A 16317-nucleotide genomic window follows, 5' to 3' on the forward strand; every position below is an offset into this window, starting at 1 on the left:
AAGGGAATCAAAGCACCATTATGGAAAATTATTAATTCACAAATGAAGTCAGTAAGAAAGGAACAAGGGAACAAAGGAACTATAAAGCAAAAAACAATTAATAAGATGACATTAGTAAATCTATACCTACTCACTAATTGTTTTAAATATAAATGGATTAAATTCTCCAATAAGGAACCCGAGTGGCTGAATGGATAAAAAAAACAATACCTAACTACATGCTGCCTATGAGACTCACTTCAGCTTTAAGGACACAGTCAGAGACTTCCCCAGTGGTGCAGTGGTTAAGAATCCACCTGCCAATGCAGGGGACATGGGTTTGAGCCCTGGGCTGGGAGGATCCCACATGCCACGGAGCAACTAAGCCTTGTGTGCCACAACTACTGGGCCTGCGCTCTAGAGACCACAAGCCACAACTGCTGAAGCTTGTGCACCTAGAGCCCATGCTCCACAACAAGAGAAGCCACTGCACTGAGAAGCCCATGCACCACAATGAAAAGTAGCCCCCGCTCACCATAACTAGAGAAAATCCTTGTGCAGCAACAAAGGCCCAATGCAGCAAATAAATAAATAAATAATTTTTTTTAAAAAAAACGGACACACTCAAAATGAAGGGATGGAAAAAAGATATTCCATGCAAATGGAAACCAAAAAAGAACAAGGGTAGCTACACTTTTATCAGACAAAAGAGAGATTAAGTCAAAAACAATAACAAGAGACAAAAAAAGGTTATTATATAATAATAAAGGGGGCAATTCATCAAAAGGATATAACAATTATAAATTTTCATGACCCTAACATATTAGTGCCTAAATATATTAAGCAAATACAACAGATCTGAAGGGAGAAATAGACAAAAATACAGTAATGGTAGGGGACTTCAATATTCTACTTTCAATAATGGATACATTACCTAGACAGAAAATCAGTAAGGAAACATTGGACATGACCTATACTTTGGACCAGATGGGTGTAACATATATATCAATACAAAACATTCCATCCAACAGCAGCACAATATACAGTCTTCTCAAACACACATAGAACATTCTCCAGGATACATCAAGTTAGGTTACAAAACAAGTCTTAACAAATTTAGAAAGACTGAAATCATACCAAGGATCTTTTCCAACCACAAAGGTATGACACTAGAAATCAATAAAGGGGAAAACTGGAAAGATTCACAAAAATGTGGAAATTAACACATTCCTGAGTAACCAGTGGGTCAAAAAGAAATTAAAAGGGTAATTCCAAAAAATCTTGAAACAAATGTAAATGGAAAAAATATACTAAAACTTATGGAATGCAGCAAAAGCAGGCCTAAGAAGGAAGTTCGTGGCAATAAACATCTACAGTTTAAACAAAAAAAACAAAACTCAAGGCACCTAACTTTACACTTCAAGCAACTAGAAAAAAAATAAGGATATTGAATTAGTAATCAAAATCTTCCCAACAGAGAAAAATCCAGGACTTGATGGCTTTACTGGTGAATTCTGCCAGACATTTTAAAAAGAATCAATGTCAATCCTTCTCAAACTCTTCCAAAAAATAAAAGAGGGAACGCTCAAACTCATTTTACAGGCCAGCATTACACAGCCAAAAGCAAAAATCAACAAATGGGACTACATCAAACTAGAAAGCTTCTGCACAGCAAATGAAACCATAAACAAAATTATAAAGCAACATATGGAATGGGAGAAAATGTTTGCAAATCAAATATCTGACAAGGAGTTTGTGAAAGTTAATAAAGAAAGCCTCACTAAAATGGAGTTGGGAGGCCAGAAGGGGGAACTCACACAGTACCTCTCTACATCAATTAAAGGCAGAACTGTCAATTACAGACCCCAAGAGAGGAATCATCAATTAATTACAGGCCCCAATAGGAACGACAGTACACACGTCTCCTACAAGAAATCAACTACCACAGGAACTGAGCCAATGAGAAACCATCAACCCCGTGAACTCTCACTTTTTTCCAGTGAGAAAACTTCCATAAAATAATGTCCCTCTACTTTGTTTCTTAGACCTGCCTGTGGTTTTTGCCATGGCTTGCTTGTCCCAAATTGCAGTTCTCTGCTACCCCCAAATAATGCCATTTTTTCTGGTAAAATAACAAACTTTTATTTTTAAGGTCAACGAGTTAATATAAAAAATATATAAAGAAGTCATAAACTCAGTGGCAAAAAAACAAACAATCCCATCAAAAAATGGGCAAAGGAGCTGAATAGACATTTTTCTAAAGAAGACATACAGATGGCCAACATGAAAAGGTGCTCAACATCACTAATTATCAGGGAAATATAAATCAAAACCACAATGAAACATTATCTCATACCTGTCAGAATGGCTGTCATCCAAAAGATAAGAAATAAAAAGTGCTGGCAAAGATGTGGAAAAAGGGAACCCTTGTGCACTATTGGTGGGAATGTAAATTGGTATAGCTACTATGGAAAACAGTATGGAGAGTCCTCAAAAATTAAAAATAGAACTACCATATGATCCAGCAATTCTACTTCTGGGTATTTATCAGAATGAAGTAAAAACACTCACTTGAAAAGATATATGCACTCCCATATTCACTGCAGCATTATTTAAAATGGCCAAGACATGGTAGCAAACTAAGTGTCCATTGATAGATGAATTAATAAAGAAAATCGGTATATATACAATAGAGTATTTTTCAGCCACAAAAATAAGAAAATCTTGCCATTTATGACAATATGGATTGGATCTTGAGGGCATTACACTAAGTGAAATAAATCAGAGAAAGACAAATACAGTAAGATCTCACGTACATGTGGAACCTAAAACAACAACAAACTGAACTCATAGAGAAGATTGGTGGTGCAAGAGATAGGGGGTGCAGTGTGGGTTAAAGGAGGGAAGGTGGTGAAAGGTACAAACTTCCAGTTACACAATACATAAGTACTGGGGATGTAATGTACAACATGATGATTATAGTTAATAATACTGTACCGTATATTGGCAAATTGCTAAGAGAATAGATCTTACAAGTACTTCTCACAAAAAAAAAAAAATTTGTAACTGTGTGTGGTGATGGAAGTTAACTAAACTTACTAAGGTGACTATTTCACAATATATATAAATATTGAATCATTATGTTGTACATCTGAAACTAACAATGTTACACGGCAATCATACTTCATTAAGAAAACAAAAAACAAAAAAAGAAAAAAAAACTAAAAACCCAGACAAAGACAGTCCAAAAAAGAAAAAAGAAAAAAATACAACAAAGGTCAATATCTCTCATGTATACATATTAAAAAGTCCCGAACAAAATACTGAGAATAGAATTAACATATAAAAATAATTATACACCATGACCAGGGATGTCCATATTCCAGGGATATAAAGCTGATTCAATATTTCAAAAGCAAGCAATTTAATCCACCATATTAACAGGGAAACTAAAGAAAAAACACATGTTCATATCAATCAATGCAGAAAAGATATCTGACAAAATTCAACACCCATTCATGACAAAGCCCTTAGAAATACAGAAATAGAGGAGAGCTTCTAATTTGATAAAGAGCATCTATAAGAAGCCTCCAGTTAATATTACATGTAAAAGTGAAAGACAATGCTTTCTCCCTAAGATAGGAAAGACCAGGATGTCTGTTCTCACTATTCTTCTTCAACAAAATGCTGCAAGTTCTAGCCAGTGCAATAAGAGAAGAAAAGAAAAAGCATCCAGATCAGAAAGGGCAAAAAGAAAATTTTCCTGTTTGCAGATGCATGATGGTCAACACAGAAAATCCCAAGGAATCATAAAAACAAACAAACAAAACAAAAAGCAAAAAACCCCTCCTAGAACATATAAGTGAGATAGGCTTATGTAAACAGATTTTCCAAATTGATATCACCTCTTTGAAGTTACATCACTAACCATCCTAGCTGGTGTCTTGTGTTCCACTGCTTTTTTAGTGCCAAAAAACGCGAATATATTCAGCGCCCCTGATTCTATTTAACATATTCCTACTTATCATATTCCTAATTCCTTTCTAACTTATTTTTAGAAAGATAAAGCTTCAGAAATTTGACAAACAGATGTTTCTTAGGAAGAGAGCCACTTAAAAAAACAGAACAGCATAAATTATGTTCAAATTTAAAATCTCCATGTGTCTTAACACTATATTTTAAATAGTCCTTTTTATAAACGACACTGTCAGATTCCTTCTTTTCTTCACCTATTTTTGGCCTAAAACTACTTTTCTAGAGAGGTCTGCCTATCCTAAGTAAAATAGTACCTTCTCTCTCTCTCTCCCCTTACACTTACTGAGATCATGTGATGCCTCTAAACCCTGCAAAAGGCTCCCATTTCACTCACAGAAAAAACCAAAGACCTAACAGTCAGGAAGACTCCAATGATCAGGCAATGCGCCCTCTCCACCTCTTTATTTCTCTACCCTCATCTCCATCCATTCCAGCTGCTTGCTCATTCTGCTCTAGCCATGCTGTCCCCTTATGTTTTATTTGAACTCACAAGGCACATTTTGACTGTAGGGCCTTTGCACTGGCTGATCCTTCTGCTTGGGACATATGCTTCAAATTTAACTGCATAGCTAAGCCCCTTACTTTCTTCAATTTTTTGCTCACAGGGACCACCCCACTTGAAATTATAAAACTCCTCATCTTACACTTTTGACCCATTCTCCTTTTTCTGTTCTATTTTTAAGCTATCACCTTCTTTTTTTTTTTTTTTTTTTTTACAACAACTTCCCACTGACTATTTTACAGTTGGTAGTATATATATGTCTGTACTACTCTCCCGCTTCTTCTCAGTTTCCCCTTCACCCCCCGCCCCCTCCCATACCTCGAGTTCTCCAGTCCATTCCCTGTATCTGCTTCCCTGTTCTTGTCACTGAGTTCATCAGTACCATTTTTAGATTCCGTATATGTGAGTTAGCATACAATATTTGTCCTTCTCTTTCTGACTTACTTCACTCTGTATGACAGATTGTAGTTCTATCCACCTCATTACATATAGCTCCATCTCATCCCTTTTTATAGCTGAGTAATATTCCATTGTATATATATGCCATATCTTCTGTATCCATTCATTTGTTGATGGGCATTTAGGTTGCTTCCATGTCCTGGCTATTGTAAAGAGTGCTGCAATAAACATTATGGTACAAGTTTCTTTTGGGATTATGGTTTTCTTTGGGTATATGCCCAGGAGTGGGATTACTGGATCATATGGTAGTTCTATCTGTAGTTTTTTAAGGAACCTCCAAATTGTTTTCCATAGTGGCTGTACCAACTTACAGTCCCACCAACAGTGCAGGAGAGTTCCCTTTTCTCCACACCCTCTCCAACATTTGTTGTTTCCAGACTTTGTGATGATGGCAATTCTGATGGGTGTGAGGTGATACCTCATTGTGGCTTTGACTTGCATTTCTCTGATGATGAGTGATGTGGAGCATCTTTTCATGTGTTTGTTGGCCATCTGTATGTCTTCTTTGGAGAAATGTCTATTTAGGTCTTCTGCCCATTTGTGGATTGGGTTATTTGCTTTTTTGGTATGAAGCTGCATGAGCTGCTTGTATATTTTGGAGGTTAATCCTTTGTCCGTTGTTTCATAGGCAATTATTTTTTCCCATTCTGAGGGTTGCCTTTTAGTCTTGTTTATGGTTTCTTTTGCTGTGCAAAAGCTATCACCTTCTAACACACTGTATCATTTACAAAGTTACATAGTTATCATTTTATGTCCGTTGATTGCCCTCCACCCCAGCAAGAACAAAAATTTTTGTCATTTTATTTAGCAGAGCATTCCAAGAGCATAAAACACCACCTAGTACATAGTAGGTACTCAATAAATATTTGTTGAATGAATGGCATAAATGAATGAATGGATATAACAGGCATATCAACAGCTGTGAAAATTAATTTTAGTTAACCTCAGCAACACACTGGAAAATGAACTACTCATATAAATGTTTTGCCAGAAAAATTCCAACTAAATATCCCAAACTAATAGGTCCTCCAAAAAAGTCATCTTTTTTCACTTAAATCTGGGTTAGTTGCTCCTCCTGTATACTCTCCATGCACCTATGTTTATTTTTCTTCTGGCCTTTTCACAAGTATTGCAAAAAACTATTTGTTTATCTTTTTTCAAGACCAAAACATGAGCTCCTTGAGAGTAGAACCAATATTTGCTTTTCCCTCACTGGCATATAGCTCACATTACATAATACATAACAGGTACTCAATAAATGTTCTGTGTGTGAATAAAACATTTAAAAATATCTACTGAACTGAATTAATAATGAATCATAGAAATTTACCTCTTACTTGTTTCCTTAGTTTTTCGATTTCTTCTTTTAAGTTTTTTATTTCTAAATCTTTGCTTGCTGTTAGTGGACCATCAGCAGTTGAATACTGCAGAGCCTGGACAGTCTGTGTTGACTCTTGAAAAAAAAGCAAAAAATAAAGAATGAGAACTATGCCCATACTCTAAATTTTAAAAACTAATACCAATATATTTCTTTCTAGAGAAATCCTTATTTAATTCTACTGATCAAAGCATCTACCCACTGACAAAAAGCATGTAAACACATTAAAATTAAATCACAAAACTCCATTGTATGTCATTAAAATTATAATATATGTAGGAAAAAAATCTACCTTCTAATATGTGAGATTTTCAGTTTTAAATATGTTGGTACACTCTGCCAGTGAGTCAACTATTCAGCCCCCTTTCATCCTAGCACAAAGTGTCATCATGTGATAATCCAAAAACATATGTCAGATGATGTAGGAAAAACTGAGTTTGGTGTATGAAACGAGGTTTAGAGATGTTAATATAGAATATGTGGAAGGGCTGGCCTTCCAAATTTTATGTATGAACACTGAGGCCCACCTATAGATGGCTTGGTTCATCAACTTAGTTAAAATCGGGATTATTCTTCTAACTTGTGGTTCTAATCAGAAGATGCAACATACCAAAGAAACATTAAATCTAGTGAGGCTTATTCCCAGATACCACCCATAAAAGGATATAGAAAAAAAAGAAATGGTCCTAAAATAGTTATTCTGCTAGCTTATAGAGGGACCCCAAATAGTAAATTTCTACCTCACCATAATTTTTTGCTAGTACAAATCATTATGGGTTGTTTTAGATTACTAATATTATTTATATATTGCCTTACATAACTTATATTACTTATATATATTACTTATTTATATATATATTTAAAACTCCAAGGGATTGTGACCTTCAGAAGATGGAGATTTTCTAATTTATCTTCATCATCTGTACAGAGAACAGTATCATGATATTCACATGCATGGTGGTCAATAAATATTTGTTAATTTGAATTAAAGGTATAAGATATACCATATTGTGCATTCAATCATGGTCTTCTGCATCCAACAAGTATTTCTTACACATTTCTTTTTCTTTGGGTTCAAAACATGTTAAAACTGGTACTTTCTGTATTTATTATTTTTAAAAGAACATCCTTTGCTTTTTTAAAGACATCTAAGTTGAGAGTAGAAAATGGGGAGATATAAAAATATACTGCACATTAGTAGCTTTTTTCCTTCTACACCCCACAGTCTGCAGGGTATGTAGGTGGGGGAGGTATCCTTGCTCCTCTTTGCCACCTCTATCCTCCCTATAAATCCCAGATCTACTAAAATGCCCACTACCTATTTATTGTAGTTATCCACTGCCCTTCTTTCCTTTACAACTCTTTTTATTATTATTCTTAGTGATTTTAATAACAAAAGAGACGATCTATCCATCTAGCTTCACAGGCACACAAACCCCCTATGGAGGCACTGTTGGGTTTTTTTAACCTGCAGCTACTCCTCTCTTCCTGCTTGTGAACCAAATTCAGGTATCAGGCTACAATGTGCTTAGGCAAGGCAGACTCAGCCAAAATGGAGGATGGTGTAAATCAATCACAGCGATCTCATTCTACATTGCCAGCATTAGTTAAGAATTACGTATAAGACCTAGTTAGAATGAACGGTACCTTGAGAAGAAGTCCATTAGGGGACTCCCTGGAAAGGTTTTTTGGTTTCTATTTGTTTGTTTGTTTGTTTTTTGGCTGCACTGTGCATCTTGTGGGATCTTAGTTCCCCATCCAGGCCCTCAGCAGTGACAGCACAAAGTCCTAGCCACTGGACCACCAGGGAATTCCCAAAAGTCCTCTGGAAGTTTTTCTTTTTTTTGCCATGCCACATGGCTTGAGGGATCTTAGTTGCCTGACCAGGGATTGAACCTGGGCCCCCAGTAAGTGGAAGTGTGGAGTCCTAACCACTGGACCACCAGGGAATTCCTAGAAACGTTTTAAACTCATACTCTGAACCTTCCTTATTTTTTTTTTTTTTTTTGGTCTTTGGATGTGTGAAGACAGGAAGTCTGGCAGTAATGTGGAATCATGGGGGGAAAGCCAAGAAATCACAGAGAAGCTAACCCTGATAAGAGCACAGAAACTGTGTACTTCTGATTTCCTTAGTGAGATAATAAGTCTGTATTATTTAAGAATTCTACTACTTGCAGAGTACAACAACCTAGCTGGTAGACGTCTCTCCAGCACAACCGTGAAATCTACTGGTCACACTCTAGACCTGTGGCTCTGACCTTACTTAGAAATGTATATTTGCATGTGGGGTGGGAAGGTAGGGAATGGAGGTTGAGGTGAGGTTGGTGGTACTGACACAGTCCAGGAGACTGCTATAGACTTTTACTGTCTGGGGACCAAGTAAGCTCAATATCTTACAGAATGTGAAACAGTCTCTTACATCAAAGAATTACCCTGCCCCAATGCTTGCAGTTCACCTATTGAGAAATGCTGCTGTACATGCTGCCATGATTAATAACCACATAGCCTCCAAAATCTTGATTTCAAATAAATATTCTCTATCTCTTATATTTACAGTTCACTTACTCTAGGGACCACTTCAATAATTTTTCATTCCCACCAAGAGTGCCAATTCACTGTTGCTAACACTATCCCCTTTTCTCTTTTTTTATTTATCCATGTTAGATTCCTTGGTCCATCACTGCAACTGCTTTGCATACACACCTTGGATTTCTTTGCTCTTCTCTCCTCCATTGTACTTAGCCTATAAGGCCCCAATCTTGCCTAACTCCTACTCACCTTCTACTCTGTGTTTTCACCTTAATAGTGGAAAATGACTGAAGAAAACCCAATCATCTAAAATTCATGTCTAAATAGTCTGGCGATGCCTGATGCCAACTAAAAATTGACATTTGCCATCTGCCTCTACAAGGATTAAGTCACAAGCTGCTGCAGCCACTGACCTTCAACACCCCCTAAAAGTAGTTCAGGGTGGAGATCAGGAATGAGGCACCCTGATCTCTGGGAAAAAGCAGGCCTTCAGATAATAAGATATTCAGGAAAAAATTTTATGAGCCCAATTCTTGCATCTTTTCACAATGAGAAAAGCACTAAAATCATTAACGGAGGCATCTGCTCCTTGTGACTAGCAGCAGCCTTCTAGTGACTAGCAGCAAGCTTCTGCCAAAGTGTGTGCTTGACTGCATGTACCCGCCTCCCGCCATTAAAATCATGTATAATACTGACCTACCTTCCTACCTTTTCAGAGCAGTTTCTCAGAGCTATCTGAAATGCTGTCTCCCGAGCTATAATCCTCATTTTGCCCCAAATAAAACTTAACTCACAACCCACACATTGTACTTTTTTTTCCCAATCAACACTGGCAATCCTAAAATACTGCCTTAGTCCATTTACTCTTCTCTCTTCTCTAAACTCACCATTTCATATCGTCTCTTTTGCTTGTCAAAAATCTAGCAGAAAACAAAACAAAAAGAAAAAACAAATACATTCTCCACCTTCCTTATGCTCAGCTGATAACCTTGCTTTGAATTTGATTTATCACCTGTTTCATTAAAGTAGAATGCAAGCATTGTGAGGGCAGGTATTTTTTTCTTTTTCTGTTGATTATTATATCCCCAGTCATGTGCAGAACAATTCCTGCCTAACTGGTGCTCAACAAGTAGGTAACAAATGGATGAATCAGCTTAAATGTTAACCTATGCCATTGTATGAAACGAAACAGGTGTTAGTACCAAAAGGCAATGATCTTATATTCTCTGCATTTGCTCTGTGCAAATGACACCAGTTGTATGTAATCATATTCTCTAAGAATAGATTAAAGAATTTAAAACATAAAAAAACAACAACCCGTAGAATATAGGAAATTCTCATTCAGAATAGGATGGAGTAGGAAGTAACAGGTCATTGCCCTACCATTCCTGTTGCAAAAAGTAAAAATACACTATACAATTTGAAAAAAATCTTATTTTTACAAACATCATGTATCCGGGAAAGCAAAGAGAACTAAGTAAAATAAACCACAGAGGGATGAGCCATTCTGAGGTGAAAAGGCCATGACAGCTGCCTCTTACCTCAGAACCTTATCCAATTCTGTGGGCAGCTGAATTGAGGGATAGGACACTGGGACAAAAAAATTACAACTTCTGGAGAATGGGTGGGGCTGGTGCAACAATTTGGAAACTTCAGGATCCCTGAATATGTGGTGGTGTTTTCCTCATGATATATCTGCTGTATCTGAAGACTGCATGGGAAGTTAAGGAGCTCATAAAAGTCAGACCACAATCTCTTACAGTATTGGAGTATTTCAGGGACAAAGTCTTGCCTGAGGAAAAGAGCCTGTTTCAAACACATGGCCAATCTCCCAATCTAGACATCTGCCAGATTTGAAAGTGGCATGGGATAAGAGTTTGAAGGTCAGAATAAATCTCTCACAATTTATGAAGGTTCCCTTCATGACATTTGAAACTAGAAGTAGGTTGAGTCTAATTAAAACTGCAATCCAGCCTTGTCCTAGTTCAATTCCTGATTGGACAAAAACGGGGAAAACCCTCTCTGGAGTGAAAATAACATAAACATCCTTCTCTGTGTTATTTTTTTTCATGATATTTGTCATACAATAAAAACTGAAACATTTGGAAAAGCAGGAAAGTGTGATTCATAATCAGAATTAAAAACAGAAATAGAGACACACAGAGGTGGTTCAGATGTTATAATTAGCAGGCAGGACTTTAAAATAACTATTATCAATATGTTAAAAAAAATAGAGGGAAAAATAGACAAAACAACGGGAAATTTCAAGGGAGACCTGAAAACTATAAGAACAAATCAAATGGATATTCCTGAACTAAGAGACAATATCTGAAATTAAGACTCATTGAATAGGCTTAACATCAGAACAGATACAGCAAATGACAAGACGAATGAATCTGAAGGCAAGTTAAGTAGAGAATATCCAAATTAAGCATAAAAAACCCTAAGAATCGAAGAAACAGGACTGAACATAAGAGGAACGTGGGACACAGTCTAAGATATATGTAATTGGAGTCCCAGAAGGAGAGGAGATAGTGAATGGGGCAAAAGAAATATCTACAGATATTATGCTTAGAATATTCCAAAATTGATGAAAGATACCAATCAAGATTTTAGAAGCTCAGTGAATCCCAAACAGGATTTTACATTAATGCAAAGAAAACTACACCCAAGTAGAACACAGCCAAACTGTATGAAAGTAAAGTTAAGGAGAAATACTTAAAAGTAGCCAGAGGCAGGATGAGGGGAGATACATTCAAGAGATCAAGATTTAATAACAGCTGGCCTCTCAAATGTAATGAAATCCAGAAAACAATGGAATAATATCTGTGGAGCATTGAAAGAAAAAACTGCCAAGCTAGAATTCTAATCCAGCAAATATTCTTCAGAAATGAAGGCAAAATAAAGACATCTCAGACAAACAAAACCTGAGAGATTTAGTTATGACACACTCAATCATAAGAAACTCTAAAGGAAGTGTTTTAGACTAAAGAAAAATGATTGTGGATGGATACATGGATCACTAGGAAGAAATAAAGAACACCAAAAGAGTAACTATGTGGGTAAATAGAAAGATATTTTAAAAATTGAGTAATAAATATTTAAAGCAAGGATAAATGTATTCAAAGGTTTACAACATAGATAGAGGTAAACTATAAAACAACAATAACATAAAGGGCTATTATAAGGTTCTTATAGTGTTTGTGAAGTGGTAAAATAAAAATTATTTAAAAGACATGTAAAGACCTAATTGAAAGAAAGGGCAAGAACCTTCACAAGACTGAACATCCAAACGAATAGTAAATATATGAAAAGATATCCAACCGTATTACTTATTAGGGAAATACAAATTTAAAATAGCAAAACTCCACTATACAAATACCAGAATGGCTAAAATTGTGTGTGTGTGTGTGTTCCAATAAAACTTTATTTGTAAAAGCAACATGTAAGCCAGACTATGGACCCTAGTTTGCCAACCCTCCTTGCTCTAGCCTACCCTAATTATTGCTTTCCTTTTTTTTTTTTAAGCTCTTTATTGGAATATAATTGCTTTACACTCTTGTACCAGCTTTTGAGGTACACCAAAGTAAATCAGCTGTATTTATACATTTATCCCCACATCCCCTCCTTCCCGCGACTCTTCCCCCACCCTCCCTGTTCTGGCCCTCTAAGGCATCACCCATCATAGAGTTGATCTCCCTTTGTTATGCAGCAACTTTCCACTGGTTATCTATTTTACAGTTGGTACTATATATGTGTCTATGCTACTCTCTCACTTCGTCCGAGCTTCCACTTCGCCCCCTGCCCCCCCAACCCCATGTCCTCCAGTCCATTCTCTGCATCTGCATCCTTATTCTTGTCCTGTCACTGGGTTCATCGGTACCTTTTTTTTTTCTCAGAACGGCTAAAATTTTAAAAGCTGACAATATCAAGTTCTGATGGGAATATGTAGCAAGTGAAACTCATATATTATTAGTGAAACTATTGATGCAATCACCTTTGAAAACTCAACTGGCAATACAGTAAAACCTTGGATTGTAAGTAACTTGTTCTGCAAACGTTCCACAAGACAAGCAAACATTTCTAATAAATTGTAACTTGATAAATGAACAATCTCTTGCAACATGAGTAGTATGTGACACCAAATGTCACATGATCACAACTGAGCCAATGAAGCTGACCACCAACGAACTGATGGATCTGCATTGCGAGCAACAGCAAGAGGTTATAGAGGAGATCTCATTTGCAGAGGAGGAGGAAAAAAAGGCAGAGGAATCCCGCACTACAAATGAGATTAGGGTGATGTGTAAAATGTGGGAAACAGTGCAAAATTTTGTAGAAAAGCACCACCCAAATAAGGCTGTAGCAGTGCGAGCAATGAATCTGTTTAATGACAATGCAATGTCACATTTCTGCGAAATCCTCAAAAGGAGGCAAAAGCAAGTGTCATTCGATAGGTTCCTTGTTAAAGCTGCATGAAAAGAAAAAGATCCCATTGAGCCAATAGATAGGAGTGATTCTGTTAGTGATAGTGAAAGTCATCCCACACAATAACCCTCCTCTCTCTTGTCCCCCTCACACCAGCCACGAAGTTTTAAAAGGTAAGTGCAGGTTAATTTGTTTATTTTTCTTTATACTTTGTATTTTCTTTATTACTTTGTATTATATTACTGTATTGTAATCATTTTTATATGAATATTTTGGGGTTGTGGAACGAATCCTCTGAGTTTCCATTAATTCTTATGGGGAAATTCGCTTTGATATACAAGTGCTTTGGATTACAAGCATGTTTCCGGAACGAAGTATGTTTGCAAACCAAGGTTTTACTGTATTTTCTAAAGCTGAAAACATGCTATCCCTTGACCCAGAAATCCGACTCATAGGTAGATATTCAAGAGAAATAAGTGCATATGACCATCAAGAGAAATATATAACAATACTCTCAGAAGCTATGTTTATAATAGTCAGTATCTAGAAATAACTCAAATGTTCAACAACAACAGCTTGGATGGTATAGCTAAATATCTGTTTCCCTCCCAAATTCATATGTTGAAATCCTAACCCAAAAGATGATGTTATTAGGAGGTAGGGGTTTGGGACGTGTCTAAGTTACAGTTATAAGGGTGGAGCCCTCATGAATGGAATTAGTGCCTTATAAAAAAGACCCCACAGAGGTCCCTAGCCATTTCTACCAAGTGAGGACACAGCAAGAAGGCACTGCCTATGAATCCTCATTTGACCATGTTGGCACTCTGAATTTGGACTTACAACTTCCAGAACTGGGAGAAATAAATTTCTGATGTTTATAAGCCACCCATACTGTTGTATTTTTTTTATAATAGCCAGAACAAATTCAGAAATTGAATAAATTTTTTAGTATTTATATACAATGTAATACTAAACAGCAGTAAAAAGAAAAAAAACTATTGATATATAAACCACATGGAAAACCATATTAATTAAAAAACAGGAGAAAAGATGGTGGCGAAGTAGAGGGACGTGGAATGCATCCCTCTCCACAGATGCATTGGGAATGCACCAAAAGATGCAATAATTCCCACAGAGAACCAACTGAACACCAGCAGACGACCTCGGACACCAGAAAGGACTGCAAGGAGCCCGACATAACCGGTAGGGAGGCACCTACGACGGCTCAAAGAGGGTGAACCTGCAGAGCTGTGGCAGATGGGAGTGAGTGAGAAACACACGGAGGGTTCGCACCGCAGCTCAGTGTTCCCGGACTGAGACGTCGATTCACAGCTGAACAGAGGGTCCGGGAGCAGGAGCGTGGGAACCGGAGAGCTGGTTCAGGGTGAGAAAAATTGTTGCCAGTAAGGTGACAGACCGAGAGGACAGGAGGGAAGAGGTCCGCAGCAAGGAGTGCCTGCCCCTGAGAGCTGCCCAGCCATGATGGCAGCTGGATGCTGCAGGCTCACAGGCGGGGGGGGAGGAGCCACGGGCATAGCCTCTCTCTCTCTCTTTTGGTGCCTGCAGAGGGCAATGGAGAGACCCCCTGTGGGCCACCTAAGGTGCGCAGGGATAACAGGGACCCTCAGGCCCTCAGGCAGGGCTAGATTAAAACCCCTTGGAACACCGGCAGCAGGGAGGCTGCCGACAAAGAAAAGAAAAAACAACCCCCAGAGAGGCCCAACTCTGAGATGTTCTGTTTACACTGGAGCCACAGGCGTCCCTCTGCAACAGGTACCTCCAAGCCCGACTGAAACAACACTGCACCACTGCTCACTCACTCCCAGGGGAAGGAGCCACTATTGTACCCTCTCCCTCCCCACACACCAACGCTTACAGATGAACAATAAAGGAAGCTCTGCTGGTCACAGAATAATGCAAAAAACCCCAAGGCGAGCAGAAGGACACTTACAGCTGAGACTCTAAGGAAACAGAAATATTAGTATCGATCCTATTGAAATGGTCCATTCTGGGATCAGTTCTGGCTTTTTTTTTTTTCCTTTATTAATTATTACGATCTTAGTCCTAAGGGATCTACAAGTTTTATAACATATTTTTTTAATTCTATATTTTATTCTATTTTTTATTTTTTTGCTTTTTTATATTCTTCTATGTTTAGCAAAGTTTTGGGGAGTACAGAAAATATATCTCTCATACCTTCCTTTCATCTCTATCTTTTATACATTTCTATTCCTTTCTTTTTATTTGCATATTTCCAGTCACACTATGCTCTTCTGTTCCCCTGTCTTCCATCCCTTTTTAGTTTATTTTATCTTAACATGCTTATAAGCAACACTATCGATCTGCTCAGACTCTTGCTCTATTCTCCAGATGACACACTGCCTTGGTATTTAATATTAGCTTTTTGTCTTTATCTCAGTTCTTAGTAAAATTGTCTAATTTCATTCTGAGAATCTCCATTCTTTCTGGTGGTACTCTAGCTCTTTTTTATATTTGATCCTAGCTTACAAAATCTCCCTGGATTAGTTTCTGTATATGTAAGGTGTTATTTGTTTGTTTGTTTGTTTTTGCTTTGGTTTCTGTTTTGTTCTGTTTTGGTTTTCAATTTCTGTTGGGTTTCTCTTTGAATTCTTGATAGCATACTGGGGTTCCTCTGTCAGGGCTTTCCAGAGCCTTATGTCCTAATGGATTCAGTAATTGTATGTCTCATACGTGTATGTGTTTCCTAGACTCAGTATTTGTTTAACCCAACACTCGGACATTAGTCTGGGACTTGGACAGTCTTCTATAAATCCCTCTATCGCTGGGACAAGCAACCCCAAAAATTTGGACTACCATGAGGAAACAAAGAAACACCATGCAGGCAAAAGAGCAGGAAAAAAACCTACAAGACCAAATAAATGAAGAGGAAATAGGAAAAATGCCTGAAAAAGAATTCAGAGTAATGATAGTAAAAATGACACAAAATCTCAATAACAAATAGAGAAAGTAAAAGAAACAGTTCATA

The 16317-nt window shown here is 37.3% G+C and overlaps 1 protein-coding gene across 6 annotated transcripts in view; it reads right to left on the reverse strand.

The window, feature by feature from the left end:
* CDC42BPA (CDC42 binding protein kinase alpha) overlaps positions 1 to 16317 on the reverse strand; it is a 338413-nt gene that overhangs the window by 123572 nt on the left and 198524 nt on the right. For all 6 annotated transcript variants that reach the window (XM_057729074.1, XM_057729072.1, XM_057729071.1 and 3 more), the window contains exon 11: positions 6306 to 6428. In XM_057729074.1, coding sequence (XP_057585057.1) covers positions 6306 to 6428 — 123 coding nt within the window. The remainder of the gene's footprint in view (positions 1 to 6305; positions 6429 to 16317) is intronic.

This window comes from Hippopotamus amphibius, chromosome 3 (genome assembly GCF_030028045.1).
Source record: "Hippopotamus amphibius kiboko isolate mHipAmp2 chromosome 3, mHipAmp2.hap2, whole genome shotgun sequence".
Taxonomy (NCBI): Eukaryota; Metazoa; Chordata; class Mammalia; order Artiodactyla; family Hippopotamidae; genus Hippopotamus; species Hippopotamus amphibius.